The sequence below is a fragment of the Thamnophis sirtalis genome, unplaced genomic scaffold, assembly GCF_051295495.1.
Source record: "Thamnophis sirtalis isolate CommonGarterSnake01/CBP01778 unplaced genomic scaffold, rThaSir2_p1.2 scaffold_8, whole genome shotgun sequence".
In the NCBI taxonomy this organism is placed as follows: Eukaryota; Metazoa; Chordata; class Lepidosauria; order Squamata; family Natricidae; genus Thamnophis; species Thamnophis sirtalis.
Window position 1 is genome coordinate 20,466,544 of NW_028261388.1, and position 17,404 is coordinate 20,483,947.

Genomic DNA, 17,404 nt, shown 5'->3' on the forward strand with positions numbered 1-17,404 from the left:
CAATATTTAAAACAGCATTGCAAATATATCTATTGGGGGCCAGTGAAAATTCTTCCAACCATTTTGTAGTGGGATAGATTAAATTAAGTTCAAAGAATCAGACATAATCAGACAGTTTTCTTTGCAATCTTTCTTGTAGTAATCACCCATCCTTCAAAAGATACAAACTATGTAAGGTTCTCATATAATTCCTCAGTATTTTTTGGTTAAAAGGCAATCTAATGCACTTTAGAATTGAAGACAAACCTTAAAAGAGATCATATAAAAACAAGGATTAGATGCAATAGAAAAAAGTTGGAATTTTAACTAAACACATTTATGCAATGAAACATTTAATGAGAACCTGCCCCTTTTTAATGAAAAAAAATAAAGTACTGAAATTCACATATTGAAGCACCAAGATTATCATTTACATTTACAGAGAAGTTTTCAATTGCGATTCAAAACATTTATTCTAATTTCTAAACACCCACTGTCATTTACAACTGGTTAAGATTGCAGACTGCTTTGAAAAACAAAATTATTTCTTGCTGTTTAATTACCTTCATGACTTTCTCTTTCTTTTCTTTCTTTTTTTTTGGACTAGGCTGCTTTATTTGAATAGCAGTAGTATTAAAAAATGAAAGCATACGAAGAACCCAAATCCAATCATGCAAGACAGCATAAATCTGTCTCTTTACATAAAAATAGTATCATTTCCCCCCATGACTTTCAAGTTTATTCCAGATCTTATTAATTTAAAGCAAAATTTAATTTCAGACAATCTGTGGCTTTAAATATTTTCCATTGCACAAAAGGACTGGAATAAAAAGAGACTGACCTAAATCAATAGTAATTCTTGAGCTTAATAAACAAACAAATTATTAAAATTAAAAACAATACATTTAACAGAAGTGTAATTGGCAAACTCAATGTTCCAGTTAAGTTCTGAACTTATGTTAGTAAGATTCAGCCAGATATAAAGTTTAGGTATTAAAATCTGAAAGATAGAAAATAAAAAGTATATTTCAACTCCAGTAATTGGAATATTTCAATAATTTAAGGCTGTAATAAATAAAATTGGTTGAATTTAATAACTTTTTACTTCTTCCAAAAGAAGAAGTGAGAAGATCAAAATAGCATCAGTGATGTTATGAAGTTAATTATATTTTGCACATTTGGTTATGACTGTCTCCTCATTCTAAAAGCTTGGTTTACTAAGACCAGTGGTCAAATTCAACCTGTATCTAGTGATATTCTAAAGCAAGAAGACTGAATCAGTGCAAAACTGAATCCATTATTTTTATTTATCTTTGATAGAAACAACTGAAAAACCATTTTTATGCTTCAGAGGAAGTCATCTTATAGTAAAAAAAAAGCAGTAATTGCACATAGACAAAACACAAAAATATTTAACAAGAAATATGTCATTCCCCAATATTCTGGCTTAAAAGATTTTTATTATTATTATATTATTATTTATATTACATTGAATATGGCTTCATTTTATGGAATATTCCAGCAATTCCAGCTATAGTAATGAATAGTGGAATTATGGAACTCATGTAATTTCTGCCAATCTATTTTGTTTGCTTCAGACCAAGCTTTCCATTTCTATAATAGCCATTAAGTGACAATATTCACAGCACAAGGCTACGTGTGCCTATGCAAAAGGCTCACAAAATTCAATAGATTGCTTCCAATTGTGATTATCAGATTGAAATATGACTGCTGCTAAATCTTCAGAACAGTGACATACAAAGCATGTTGCACCACAAAAAGTGATACTGTACTTGCAAAATTTTGCAGACGAGATTTGGAAAAACAGATTTGTATTACTTTGAGGCCTGCTTTTAAAATAATATTTAATGAAGCTGACTCTCAGAATGAGATAAACCCATAAACATAAGCTGTTCAGCAGCTCACAGATTAATAAGATGGAAAATGCTGTTATTAAATTTCAGTTCCAATAATTTATAAGGATATTGTTTTTCAGATGGATTTCTTTTGCATGGTTTAAATTCTGTTTGGAAGTGGTTCATTAGAGGAAACCACTCAAATAAAATCACAGAATAGTGGGGAACCTACTATAACCGACTTTGGTATTATTGTGCAGATATGTTACTACTGTATATGTTTAACACCAATAATTGCTGGGACAAGGTTGTATTATTTCAAAATCTATTGTGATAAATTAGCTGTCAAATAGGACAATTAATTTGAATTTTAAGCGATTTATCAATTTTTTACATTGTCTTTATATGGAAGTTGCATATATTTCACTAAATATAATAAATGACAACCCAATATTTGAATTGCATTTTAACATGCTCAGATTAGAATTCCAGACCTTCTCTTTGAAATGCGTAATAGTAATATCAACACCTAAGATAAAAACAAGGTCAGTTTATCTATGCTGAAAGCATGTGATTCATGTTTTTTATGTTTTGAAAATCTAGCAATAGAGCTGAATATATAATTTGGAAGTAAATACAGAACAGCAATGGCTACCATTAGAAAGATAGTCCAAGAAAATGGTTTGCTCTGTCGAAGCATCATATTTGGTATGTCTGAATTATAAAGTTGTAGGTTGCACAATGGGATCTTACAGCAAGTGGTTTTTTTAACTTTCTTTTCTTTAAGTTTCCCTGAAGGCAGACTCATTGGGATTATTGAATATTGAACTAAATTCTCAAAGAACCTCAGCTAACTGAAATGCATTTTTTAAAATTGGCTTTGTCTGTGTTTTCACTAAAAGAAGTACATCGTATCCCATGAAAGATTCCTTTCTTATAAAGATCTGGAGAGAGTCTAGTACAGTAATAAAAGAGTTCTCCAGTGTGATAAATCTGTCTATGCTGCAAAGTGAGCTTTCCGATTTAGTAGAGCAATTCTGGATTGTTAAAATGTCAACATTTAGGAGTGGAGATACATTGTATTACATCTGGAAACATGTTGGATGGAGTAGGAGTAAGGTAGTATTATTCATACTTTTTTAAAAATACAAAAACTGGAAAGATAACCTCCTTAAGAAATTTTTTAGCGATTACAAAATTCCACATAAAAATGTATTGGATAGTGTCCCTTTAATATAATATACATTTTAAATCGGGAAGCAAGTTTAAAATAGCAAATAATCCTTGACAATTTAGAAACAATCCACTAAGACCTGTTGTGCACAACCACCATTCTTCATTTGTGCAGAAATCTGGAACAGAGTCATTTGAAACAAACCAATAATGCCCAGTAGGCCCTTAGCAGATTCTTCCCCAAACAGTCAAGAAAGTGGAATTCTTGGGCACAATTCATTGTCGCCTTGCAAGTATTTCCACTTTAAGGAAATTGTGCAAACTGGCTCTTCAATGCTTCCAGAGATAAACATTATGTCTCACATTTCCAAAAGTTCACATGGCACCTTTAAGCACTAATTTTTATAAGCTAGAATTGTTATTCACAATAAATGAGAGCTTAGTTATATCCTATCAATAAATTGCCATCAATTTAAAAATAGGCAGTAGAATTTTGTTTCAACATCATGAGTAAAATTTTGAAAACAAATTGGTTTAGAAACTTAAATGTTAACCGTTTTAAAAGACAAGAATTCATCATAATTAAAACACATATAATTATGTTGGAGCCACAGGACAAATCCAATTTTTAAAACAAATCAGAAGCCAAAACAATTCCCCTTTTCTACAATTAACACTAACAGAAAGAGATGGAACAATATGATTGAGAATTGAACAACTTAGGCTCAGTTCAGATATCATGGCAAATTATGGATTCGTTCGTTAGGAATATGTGTTTTAAAATTTATTTTTAGGAGATCAATCAGTGGCTAAATAATCATCATTTGCTCAGCTCAGTCACTCATGCATACTAAATTAAATCAAGTGCAAAGGGTTTGTCACAGAATGTTCTGAAGGCCAAGCCATTTAGTTCATAGTGATCTCTGAACGGAGCCATTCTTTTATTTAACCTTTTTGTTTATTTCTTCAAGGAAGCAACTTCCTCTAGCCAGTCTTCAGGTTTTGAAAACATTACAGTTCATAGGAAAGATTTACAAACCATGGCCCATCTTTCCTTTGATTTCTGATTGTGGTTTAATGAGAAGGAATTAAAGAAGTCTTGGACCCTTATAAAACTCTATAATATTAAAAATTTCAAATCATATATAAATAATTATGGGTAGTGTGATTAAATGTTGAGATGAACAGCTCAAGACTGGCATGGAATTGCAAACATGATGCTAGGATGAGGTGAGGGCTTACATGTCTATATAAAATGTAAAAATCTTTATTTGTTAATATCCAATAGCTTAGTTCTTGAAAGTATGAAGCACAAGGTTCTGGAGACAAATTATCTCCTTCCTTCATTAAAAAAGGTTATTTTTAATCAGCAGCATACATATTCCGGTTGGTTTAGTTTGGCTTACAATTACGAATATATGTTCTGTTTCCATATTCTTGATATCCTGCCACTTTGTTCCCATGGCAACCTCCTATTTGGTGAGTGCAGGATGAAACCATACAGGTAATCTTACATAGTTAAAGTGCCAACACACCAAACAAGTGGGATCAGAGCAGCAGAAGACAGCACTATTAAATTTGACAATGGTGGCAAAATATTAAACCACGGGTCCATATTCTGAATCAAGAAGTCAAACATGCACGGCCTTTGCTAGAAGAGTTTGATGCTCATGTAGTCTAGCCACTGAATCTAATGCCCCAACATAAAAAAAATTGTAGAAATCAATAATTTACATAATTTGAAACATTATTGCTTCAGCAAACAATTCAATCTTGAAATACACTGCAGTTGTGTATGACATGGGTGTGACTCAACAAATATTAAAAGTAAAGGTATACATTGATTTTTGTTTACACTCACAGACATAATACTCTCAACTCACAAGGGCTGCAAACAGATACATGACAGCTTAGTGCCAACATTCTAAACCAGTTTTGAAGATTCAAAGCTTGCCTTAGATAACTCACCTAACTTATTTCAGCTATTTTTTTTTGTTTTAAATTAAGGCAATGAAATGGCTACAGTTCCTAAAGTTCATTTCAGGGGAAACAAAAATATACACCTTTCTTCTTTCTGAACTTTAGGGCAGCAGCATATAATGTAAAAAGTTGTATTACACAAACATGCAACGCCAGGTTGATGTAAAAAAAGCAAAACAAAACAAAAAACAAAACACTAAATCCAAGTTAAAAAATATCATTTGGTGGTTTTTTTTCTTCACTGGGTTACACAGTTTTCAGAGAGGAAAAATAAAGCTTAGAATTGTTTTACAGTTCTGTATGTGTCTAAATCACGCACCAAAAAGGACTTTTTAGCAATAACAAAAAATATTATAGGAGTTTGATTCATCACTACTTGAGGACTTCTGGGACAAGGCACTGATTCTTGGGTTTGTTTTTTGTTTACTGTGCCCATGTCTGTATGCACTTGTGGAATTCTTTTAAACATTTCAGTTTTTCTGTTTTTATTCTGTACAACATAAAAGGTATATGACAGACGGTGGCTAACACATATTAGCAGAAGCTGATTTTAGAGTTGACATCTCCTATTCCACTGCTCAAAACTTCCAGGCTCTCTGAAATTTTAGATGGCTGCAAAAAACCCAGCAACAGGCATTTAAGATTACGTCAGCTTTCAGCATTTTTCAGTGCATTTTGCAAAAAGGGTCTAAGTTAGGCATACAGTTCTGGTATTTATTTTACACAGAGAAGACCACCGACATTTGACATAAAGTCTTCTAAACTTTTGAGGAAGGCCATCTTCTGCTTACGGTCCAGCGTAGGCGGAGTGCTGCTTGCAGTAAGTTTGTTGAAAGCATCTGCTAACCGCTGGTAAATTATGCGATCTTGCTGACTTGATAGTAAAGTTTCAACTAATTCAGAATATTCTGCCTGTAAAGAAAATAATCACATTTATATTTCAGAAAAAAAATTGTTAGTAAAAATTAACTTTGAAATAATATCAAAGGCTGACTTGTTAACAGAATTACAATGTAAGTACATTTCCAATTTGGGATGCTAGGAATATTTCTTTAAAATTAAGAGATAGTAGCTTTCCTCAAGTCATCAAGACTGTAAGATTCAATTATAGACCTCTATGACCCCTAAACATGCAACATGGAAGAGATAATGACATCATAAAATATCATACCTGATGCAAACATACTAATGTATAAAATGCTTCTCCTGCTGCAGCTGTCATCTCTGTATTGTGCTTTTGCAGTACCAGCATATCAAAAACCATCTAAAATGTAAAAACAAAACTTTATTTCCTGACTTTTTAAGAAAAAATTGTGCTAAGCTGAAAGTGACAACTACTTCGTAGAAGCTTGTGTTTTAAGATGCGGAGTAAAAATTAACTTTCAAATGATATACATAATTGCTTGCAACAATGTGTAAGTTAAAACAATGTTATCACCATATAACAAACGGAAGGGTAAATGGCTGAAGCGGAGACCCCTAATCTAATGTGTTTAATCATGTTAAGAATTTTGAACTTCCTTACTAATATAGCCCACTCCCATGGACATAAAACAATGAATTTTCTGGAAGAAAAACTGGATACTTTTTAATAGTAGATTATTTGGGCTCCTCAGTAACCAATAGTCTAAACGTATAGAAAAGCAGGGTTCATTTTACAAAAACTGGCATCAAATGTGGTTTTAACCTGATTACTGGCTTGCATCCAAAAAGCTGGCAAGAAAAAGTGGCTTCCAATAAGTAATATGGCATAAGGTTATTTCTCAAAGCTTTTTGAAGGATCACTAAGGCTTCTCCCACTCAGCATCTATTTCAGTGGTGGGATACAAATAATTTAACAACCGGTTCTCTGATCTAATGACCAAATGGGTAGGTGTGGCTCAGTGGTCATGTGACTGGGTGGCCGTGGCCAACTCAATGTCACTCACATCGATGGGCGCTTCGCCTTGGCTGTTTCAATGTAATAAGGGTAAACAGGAGAGGCAGTTTCTGTAAGTAGGGCAATAAAAGTTAAGCTAGAAACAACACCAGAATGTTTCCTTCCTGTCTTCCTTACAGGATTAGCCATGTAAAGTGGAAAAAAAAATGGGATTTCTTCCAACAACCGGTTCTCTGGCCTGCTTAGAAAGTTAACAACCGGTTCTCCCCAGGTAGTTGCGGGCTGGCTGAATCCCACCACTGATTTATTTCCTATTTTGCAATATTGTATTTGCCATTACAGCAAATGAACTGAGCTGGAATTCCCAGAATTCTCAGCATCTAGGTCAAACATGCATTCTCACCATTGGGGGAAAACTGCTAACACCAATGATATTACACGATGGTGTTGCACTATGCTCAAATCCAAGCCACAATATTACACAGTAATATATGGAATGATGTCTCTTACCTTAAGAAAGTGTCTTGTTGCTAAAAAGAGGGGTGACTCTGATTCCTGTGTTTTTGCACATTGTTCTGCTAATGGCGTTAGAGCTTCTAAGCAGAGTTGGCAAACATCTGAACTCATTCTGATTAGTCAAAGTCAAGAAATATATTTATTCCTTGGGGGGGGGGGAAGGTATTTGGAAATTGTACATTATGTCAGGAAAAACAGTAAACAGAAGTTAAAAGCTGCCATTTTCCTATATATTTCAAGCTAAGATTACCACTAAGTGGTTGAAATGGATTCCTCCTCTGTTATTTCTTCCTAGAAATTGCTCTTATTGAGGTAGCAGGCTGAACCAAAGTAGGCCCCAAGCCTGAACCAAACTAGGGTCTCATTGCAATAAAGTTGCAATAAATGAATAACTGCTTCTCATTATAAAGATAAGTTACTTCAAGCAAAGAATATGCAGAACCTGATGAAAGATTATATTAGACTCTCTGCCAAAATAAAATAAGAAATAGGTGGATTCTCTCACATAAAATAACTGACAACCAAAAAACAACACAATGCAAATGTTCAGGTAAACAATCAATAACTGAAATTCTTGACATTCTTAAGGCATATATTTAAGAGGGTATATATCAAGTATATAGTAATATAATGCAATATAATTTAATTTAATATAATTTAAAGAGAGAAAAATAAAGAGATCAACTGAGTACGTCCTTTCCCTGCTCCCCCAAAAGAAGATCTTAAAGGATACGATGTCATCCCCAATTCTAATGAATACATAAGGCTTTTAAACAAGTCTTCTGGAAGCTGTGGAATTTTCTCAGGAAATATTTCACAAATAAAAGTAATTAGTTTGTAGTACTGATTACATAGTGATGGAAACTATGGAAGGAAAAAGTAAATAAGTTCATGTTAATGAGGCTTCTTAATAATTACATTTCAAGAATACAAAGTGATATCAGGCATTCAAAAGTAAGGGTTATTAGTTTTATATGTTTCATAATTTGCAATACATAGATAGTCCTAGCTTTTTGAGGTCAATACAGAATTAAAGATGACATATTTTTGTAATTCATGGCCCACTGTTGAAACCATAGATCACTTATTGTAATAAACTCTGGAGAACAGTGGTGGGATTCAAAATTTTTTATTACCGCTTCTGTGGGCATGGCTTGGTGGGAGTGGCATGGCTTGGTGGACGTGGCAGGGGAGGATACTGTTAAATTTCCATTCCCACCCTACTCCTGGGGAGGTTACTGCAAAATCCCCATTCTCTCCCAATCATCTGGGACTCAGGAGGTAGAGAATAGATGGGGGTGGGACCAATCAGAGGTAGTATTTACCAGTTCTCTGAATTACTCAAAATTTCCGCTACCGGTTCTCCAGAACGGGTCAGAACCTGCTGAATACCACCCCTGCTGGTAAAGCTGATTTAAACTTCTGAAAATTGTAACCCAAGGGAGGTACTATGCATGTTATTTCCTCGGACTCAACCTAGTATATTAACTGCTTCATTATGCTAATTCTCCAATACCAAGCTATTCCAAAGATGGTACTATTAACACATTTAGACAGTACTAGGTTTAAAAGGCTGTTTAAAGGCAGGCATGAGCTTGGCTGAAGCTCTGAGTTACTGCCAAAGACCATTTTTACTCAGCCATGAGAATACCAGTAGTAGTAGAAAATCCATGGCCATATTTAGAGACACAATATTATAGCAATAATAGCAGTAGACTTATATACCGCTTCATAGGCCTTTCAGGCCTCTCTAAGCGGTTTACAGAGAGTCAGCATATTGCCCCCAACAATCTGGGTCCTCATTTTACCCACCTCGGAAGGATGGAAGGCTGAGTCAACCCTGAGCCGGTGAGATTTGAACTGCTAACCTGCTGATCTAGCAGTAGCCTGCAGTGCTGCTTTTAACCACTGCGCCACCTTGGCTCTTTAATCATTATAATGATTAAAAATTTTGGACGAATGGTCAAAATTCCCCATCTCTTTCTGCAACCCTGCATGGAACTGTACATACCTTTAACAAATCTTGGGACATTAAAGGCAAGATTAGGTTCACTCCATATAAGACAACATCTGCTGCCGATACGGATCTGTTTGTTGCTTGCCCAGGTTCATGTCCCCTAAATACTTCATCTAAAAAGGTGGAGAAGGGAGAATTATAGGAATATAAGAACAAATTCAACTATCTGCAAATATTTTCTGAACTCCAAGCTTAGAATGTCATACATCCTTAGTAAGCATGACATATTTCATAAATTAATTAAAGTAATTGGAATGCAGTGCTTGAATCCCAGTAAGGTGAAACCAAACGTAACTTTTCCTTCTGCAGCTCATCTTAAAAACATATTTCCTTTAGAAAAACTAAACAGTATAGGGAGGCATATTTAAATTATACCTGCTTTTTTCTTATTCTTCTTTGGATTTTAAGTGAATAAAAAGACTCAGATGTTGAACAAGAAAAATGGGAAATCAATTTTAAGGTGAAAAAAAGTCTAAAATTCTAACAAAAACTATAAAATATTTTGTAATCAACTGTAGTCAAAATTAATATACCTCTAGATATACAATTGTAAGATATATACATTTCAAACTTTTCAAATTTAGATTTGTCATAAGGGGAGACCACTTTAATATATTTTAAAGCAATGTTTCACTAATGATTTGCTTAACTTCTAATTAAACATATCTTCTTATATTTCAAAATGTACAAGGTAAAAAACCCAAACAGTAATCTTATTAGCCACAAAGATTTGGCTGATAAATAAATATAAAATTCAATGAAAAACTGTGCTTACAATGAATAATTATCTGCTTGTTGAGTGGTTTCATATATTATAAACAGACAAATACAGTTTTACCAACTTACAGGTAGTCTTCAATCATCAACTATAATGGAGCCCTTCCTTCCTTCCTTTAAATGAATATGCTGCCCATCTCCCCGATAGGTTGGAAGTCATATCGGCCAACAAGTGAAATGCCCACATGATCACCTCATAACACACACACACACACACACCATCATTCCTGCTCTTCCTGATGAGGTATCAAAATGAACAGGTCCTGCTTCAGGCCTTCTCCATTTTGAGGCATCACATACTTCACTTCCTGCTCCTTGGGGTCACCAGATGCCTTGGGCTTGCTTCCCAAACCATTGGGCCCCACACCCTCCCACCCTTGGGGAGATAGGTGGAGAGGGTGCTGTATATCCCCTTGGTCAGTTTAAGGGTGAATGACTGCAGCTGCCATAACTTCAGAACCAAGTTGTAAGTAGCTTTTGGGGAGCTCTGTAAGTCATAAATCGAGGACTATCTGTATCTATATTCTATAATTACTATTTATGAATGCCATTATGCAAATGCTTCAAAAACATTTATATTACTTTTTAAAGAGATATTTGATTACCTTTATTTCTCAACAGATTGCTTAATTTCTCCAATATTAGTTTAAGCATTCCGTAAAAATACAAACAATAGATTGAAGAAACATTGAAAAAAAAATTGAAAGCCACTGAAGAACCAAACAGGAAAACATCACAAACCGCTTGAATAAATGCATCAGTGAACTAAGGGTTTAACTTTGATATTTAAGAGAGAGAGAACCAACAGAGCTCTGTTATTTGTTCATTACATACTGGTGTCAAGAGATAAAGAGCTCTTTAAGTTTCATCCATGTTATTTTCAGTTCTAAATTTCTCCTTACCTGTATCACTGAAATCTATAAATTCTTTTGAAAGTAGGTTAGTGAGAAGCTCCATAATGAGAAGAAGATCCTGGTATTGGTCCTCTTCTGCTGTAACATCTATTCGTTGTCTACCTAAATTATTCTTGGAATATACTTGAAGTAGGGTCAGACAAGCTTCATATAAATTCATGGCTTTAGACTGCAGAAAAAAAAAAAGAAAATGAAGGATATACATTTGCTAGAAAATACTTATTACTCAGGCCTTGAAACTACTTCAGTTGCAACTGATACTAAGCGGAATATGCTCAAGGGTTTAAAACAATAAAATAACAATTCTTAATCATTATTAATCCTATTGCTTGAAGGGAATACAATCCAACATAGTAAACCACATTGTCAGGAATACATTTAAGCAGTGTAGAATTTCCATTGTATAGTTACAGTATAATATTTTATAAGAAATTCTATCTCTTGGTATTATTAATTTCTCCATGTTTAGGAGCCCTGTGCCTGGAAGAAGTAAGCAAACATCCAATGTATCTTTAACAGTTAACATTGGGGCATACACCTTCTAAATTACAGCTTCTGAGGCAGTAAGTATTCTGTTGATGAGAACCTGTACAGGTAATCCTTGACTTACGACCACAATGGAGTCCAAAATTTCTGTTAATAAGTGAGGTAGTTGTTAAGTGAGATTTGTCTCAGTTTATGACCTTTCTTGCCACAGTTGTTAAGTGAATCACTGCAGGGGTTAAGTTAGTGACATGGTTGTAGAGTGAATCTGGCTTGCCATTGAGTTTGCTTGTCTGAAGGTCACAAAAGATTATCACATGACTTCGGGACATTGCAACCATCAGAAATATGAACCAGTTGCCAAGCACCTAAACTTTGATCACACAACCATGGTAATTACTGCATCGGCTGTAAATGTGGAAAACAGTCATAAGTCACTTTTTCAATGCCGTTGTAACTTTGAATGATCACTAAAGAAATGGTTATAAGTCAGGAACTACCTGTATTCTTCTAGACATGATCATATTCTCCATTATCTGACAGAAACACAGCTTCACCATACAGATAATGCAAGCAAAGCATGAGACATAAATATATCCAACCCAAACTCTCTCCAAATGGACAAATCAGCACAAAGGTGAAGGAAAATATTCTAAAAGAAACGAATGCATCATTTCGTGAATCATCAACTCTCTGTTTTAATTCAACCTAACTGATAATACTAAAAATGTTTAGAAATGCCAAGCTCTTCAAAAGATTCTCCCAAAATATGGATATGCTTCAATTTACAGAGCTCAATAATTTCTTTTATTAGAAATAAAAAATTTTTAAAAGGCTTTAAGGGTGTGAAAAGAAATTGATATTACTGTACATATATGTACATTTCCAGTATATATCCTATATCTAGAATATATTTTTAAATTTATTTACCTCTCCAAGATAGCATATTTGTTTATGTGCAACTTCAACAAAAACTTCTATAATGAGATTAACAGTCTCTGGTGTATTCTTGTACACTTCCATTAGTCCAATGCAATTTGTAAGGAAGTCCATCAGAAAATTAAAGAGAATTGCTACATTGTCTATTTGGGTAGCCTCAGCAATACCACAAAGTGCTTCTAAGGTGGCAGTGATTTCCTGTTTCACCTCCTCCTCCTGGCAGATTTGTTGGAAATTTTCTTGGTTTATCACATTTAAGAATCGTTGTTGCAATGGTTGAAGAACCTGCAAAACAAAAATAAAAAGAAGTATACTGTAGCTTTCCTGCAGAAAGCTGTAGACAGAAAGTGTTTGACCCAAATATTTCTCATGTAAATACACTTATCTTGGATAACAGTATTTTTTATATATAACACAACCTATATAACATAACCAAGACTAGAGGAAGCTTAAGATTGATCATAGAGGCATTAAAGGTAAAGGTAAAAGTTCCCCTCACACCTATGTGCTAGTCGTTCCTGACTTTAGGAGGCGGTGCTCATCTCCATTCCAATGCCGAAGCACTGTCTAAAGACGTCTCCATGGTCATGTGGTTGGCATGACTAAACGCTGAAGGCGCTGGGAACGCTGTTATCTTCCCACCAAAGGTGGTTCCTATTTTTCTATTTGAATTTTTACATGCTTTCGAACTACTAGGTTGGCAGAAGCTGGGACAAGTAACAGGAGCTCACTCCGTTACGCAGCGCTAGGAATTCAAACTGCTGAACCTTTACCTTTTACCTAAACATCCATAGCAAAATGCCTATGGAGATCCTCAATCATCCAAGTCATGGTTGTCTCAAAGATGCTTTTTTCTTCCCAAAGGCAACTGGATTTTCTTGTGTTTTTTTTTTTCTCCTTCAGTCAGAAATGAAGAAGCTTCTTAAATATGAAAGGTTTTCATGAAAAAAAAAACCCTAAGAAAGTTCAGTCGCCTTTTGAAAAAAACACTTTTGGGGCATCTGCAGCAAAATTGGATTATAAAGGGCTAGTGGGATTGTTTTAAACAATTGAGGAAGAGATGAGTGGAGAAACTGAGTCACAACAGAACAGTTGTCTCTGGAGTCTCACAATGAGAGTGGTAGAGGAGTCATATAATTTCTTGCTCTTTTAACACATCTTGAACACATTAGGCCTTCAAAACCTGATAAGCATGGTTTGAATTCTTTTATGTTGACTTGTCCCATCTGGCTTTGTATAATATTTTGTTTGTCAAAAGGGCTCATTATCCATTGTAAAATTGTACATCTAGCTGTTTCTGGCTCAAGAATACAGCCTTTGTTTTTGCAGCCACATTTTTCCAACACATGCATCATACTATTTTAAAAAGTCATTTTTGGAGAAGCTTCCTCAAAGAGGAAAGGGGAAGTATTGATTAAGAAATTATTATACCCTCTCAAAACAGCTTCTAAAGCAGGGGTGTCAAACTCACAGGGTGCCTAGATCTGGCCTGCAGGGGTGGCGTGGAAACAGCAAAGGAATGGCCCACGGTGCCTCTGCTAGTAAAAAAATGGGTGGCTGGGTGTGCACATCCTGTTTTGGCTGGCAGGGTGCTGCAGGAGGTGTCTGTCCTGTCTGCCATTCATCCCATCTCCCCCACCAGCTGGCACACGGAGGACAACCACAATGCTGGTCCGGCCTTCAAAGAAATCCAGTTTGACACCCCTGTTCTAAAGCAATGCCTCTCAACTTCAGCATCTTTTAAGATGTGTGGACTTCTGGGAGTTGAGGTCAATGCATCTTAAAGTTGAGGTTGAAAAATAATGATCTAAAACAAGGCTGTCAAACTCGCGGCGTGCGGGCCAGATGCATCACACACTGGTTATGCTCTGTTTAGCGAAGGGGAAAAAAGTCCAGATGTCATGTGACACCGCCGTGACAACGTGGGATTGACATCTCTGATCTAAAGGATGAGATGGATGACCCAGTGGACAGGAGTAGTCTTGAACTGTGGAGTTAAAATGATGGGTGAACTATTTTTATTTAAATAGATTTTTATTTAAATAAAAGTTTATCAGCAAAAAAAGGTTTCTAAAATATGCTAAATCAATAAATATAACTAAGCAACATTGCACAAAGTGAAAAATAAAAATAAAATAAAAAGGATAGTCAGGAATAAGATATTTTGGTTAGATTTCATTTGTTTAATATTTGTTATTCTAGGTCCAGAACATTTTTTCATGGAATTTTATGACATTGATAGCACAATGACCAATATTAGAACTTTAATTTTCAACAATAAAAATGAAAGCATTGATGCATGAATATGAAGAATGACTGTTAAAGTATTTCAATATATTATTTAAATCAACTTATTGTTGCATTCAAATTGTAAGAATTAATATTTTTGCAGTTCAAGATAATATATCCCATGATTTCCCAATCCAGAATCAAAAATAAGGTTGGTAACAGATTTCTTTCCTTATCCCTGATTAACTAATTTCTGGTAATAAATGATAAGAAAACAGATAGAAAATATTCTATTTTGAGAGTATGCAGCTATGCATCACCAATATATTTTATATGCACTCATTTAACCTCTGGATATGCAAAAAGTGTTGGTTCATTTTAATGTTAAGTAAGTATACTGCTTAAATTTATAGATTATATTACCTAAGAAACTTTGTGAAATAAACTACACTGCAAAAAATATTGCATTATTAGATATATGAGAACCACTTCACTGTAGTGGTTAAGGTATCAGGCTAGAAATCAGGACTCCTCCTGCATTAGGCCCAAATTCAGCTGGGTGACACTGGCCCAGTCACTCACTCTCAGCCCTAGGAAGAAGGCAATGATAAACTACTAAACCTTGTCAAAAAAAACCTGCAAGGACAAGTTCAGGCAGTCATCAAGAATCAAAAACTGACTCAATGGTATGCACCCACTCCCAAATAATGTAATGCTAGTGGGTAATTAATGCTCTAACTTTTTAATATAAAATAAGGGATTCTTTAAGTCCTTTTAATTGCAATAATACACATGCAAACAACCACTTTAAACTGAATGTAAATCATTCTAAATTTGACTGTAAAAATATGACTTGTATAATAGAGTTGTCAAAGTCTGGAATGCCTTACCTGATTCAGCTATCTCAGCTATAAATTTTCACAGTTTCAGTCACAAATTGACTTCGTGGACCTTACTTCATGCTTAAGTGATCAGTAGGGGGGGGGGGCGTGCATAAGTGCACTAACATGCCTATTGTCCCTGTCATTGTATTTTTATTCTCTTATTCTTGTTCTTGTTTGACAAATTCCAATAAATAAATAAATAAAATAATAAAGTCAACAAGGATAACAAATCAAGATTATTGAATGACAAACTGTCACTTGCTGGTATGACTCATCCCGAATTTTGAAGCAGAGATTTCACTTACTTCTGTCCAGTACTGCTGTTTGGTATCTCCATCCATATGAGCAAAACCCCCAAGAACTAAGGCTTTCATTAACGTACGTTGCACTGAACTGGATAGAAAGTGAAGAGGGGGATTCCGTCTAGCAAATTGTTTTGCTAAGTTCCACCAGTTTTCACACTGAATGACTAAATTTGCCCTTACAGAAAAACATTGAAACACAATTAAGTAATGATGCAATAGCCTGGAACAGTTAAATAAAACCAGCTTTCTTCCAGATAAAACAATTTAAACAGATCCTTAACAAACAAATACTTATCTAATGACATGGTGTGAGCTGGCACTAGTATTATGTGTCGCCCAAAAAATTCTTCCCTTTTGTTTTGTTCATGAGTAGAAAAAGGACAAAAATAATTTATGTCAATATTCTTTTTTTGGGAACTCACTTAAACCTGAACTGGCTATAGCATGTTTTTTATATGTATTTATATAAAAGCATAAGTTAAAAGGAACTTTAGAAGTAAGCTTTGGAACTGCCATTTCTATTTAATAAAATGAAGCAATCAGTTTCTGGAAGAGATTAGCAGTAAAACTGAGGCTTGGCAAATTGTCTTTTTAATTCTTAGTGTTGATCAAATCAAAAACTGTAATCACAATCATGTTCCATGCCTTGGAAATAAGTATAGTATCTAGGGGTGGGTTCCGGCAGAGACTACTGCTGGTTCACTCAGGGATGTGCCATGCATGCGCTTGATGCACATTATGTGAGCATGCATAGTACAACTAAAATTGCCCTGCGCATGTACAGAAGCAAAAAACAAGATGGCGGTCCCTATGGCGCCACTGGGAGAACCAGTTCAGGAACGTGGCAGGACTGGGTTGCTGTCAGTTCCAGCGACCCAGGCCGCCAAGCTACTACTCGATCAGCCGAACCGGTAGGAACCCACCACTGATGGTATCTTAACAATGGTAGCTTAGCACTAGACTCATCAACCTTCTAGAAAGAATCATTCTGTAAATTAAGTATTTACATTCCAGCCCCTAAGTAAGATTGTCCTCAACTGATGACCAGCCTTTTAAAGATCATTTGAATTTACGACTGGCATGAACAAGTGTCTGTTTTGGAAAATGGGTGCTCTTATGACTGTGGTCTTTGCTTAATGACCACTGCAAAAAAAATATTGTAAAATTGGGTCTAGTCAGGTGGGATTTCAACTTATAACCGTACCTGCAATATAGTTCATTCAAACAGTATCATTTTGAACTTATTGGATAGTAAGAACACTTCCAAATATTTTAACCTCTTCCTATTTTCCTCAATGTATATCTAAAACTCTTTTGAAGTAGTTCAAACATGTATCTTTACAACATACTTTTGATGGGCAAACAATCTATATTGTGAATTATGCATTCTGGTTATGTGATTTTTAAACTCTATTAGGTTTGACATATCTACTTTGTATTTAACCTGTCAACCCATGAAAAAATAAAGATAAA

The 17,404-nt window shown here is 34.8% G+C and overlaps 1 protein-coding gene across 1 annotated transcript in view; it reads right to left on the bottom strand.

The window, feature by feature from the left end:
- Window positions 1–1,213: 1,213 nt before the first annotated feature.
- Window positions 1,214–17,404, bottom strand: part of XPO4 (exportin 4) — an 80,173-nt gene continuing 63,982 nt past the window's right edge. The window contains exons 16-23 of the mRNA XM_087721214.1: window positions 15,932–16,106; window positions 12,505–12,798; window positions 11,080–11,260; window positions 9,395–9,513; window positions 8,117–8,247; window positions 7,378–7,495; window positions 6,160–6,252; window positions 1,214–5,900 (exon numbers count right to left, since the gene is read on the bottom strand). Coding sequence (XP_087577340.1) covers window positions 5,703–5,900; window positions 6,160–6,252; window positions 7,378–7,495; window positions 8,117–8,247; window positions 9,395–9,513; window positions 11,080–11,260; window positions 12,505–12,798; window positions 15,932–16,106 — 1,309 coding nt within the window. The 3' untranslated portion in view covers window positions 1,214–5,702. The remainder of the gene's footprint in view (window positions 5,901–6,159; window positions 6,253–7,377; window positions 7,496–8,116; window positions 8,248–9,394; window positions 9,514–11,079; window positions 11,261–12,504; window positions 12,799–15,931; window positions 16,107–17,404) is intronic.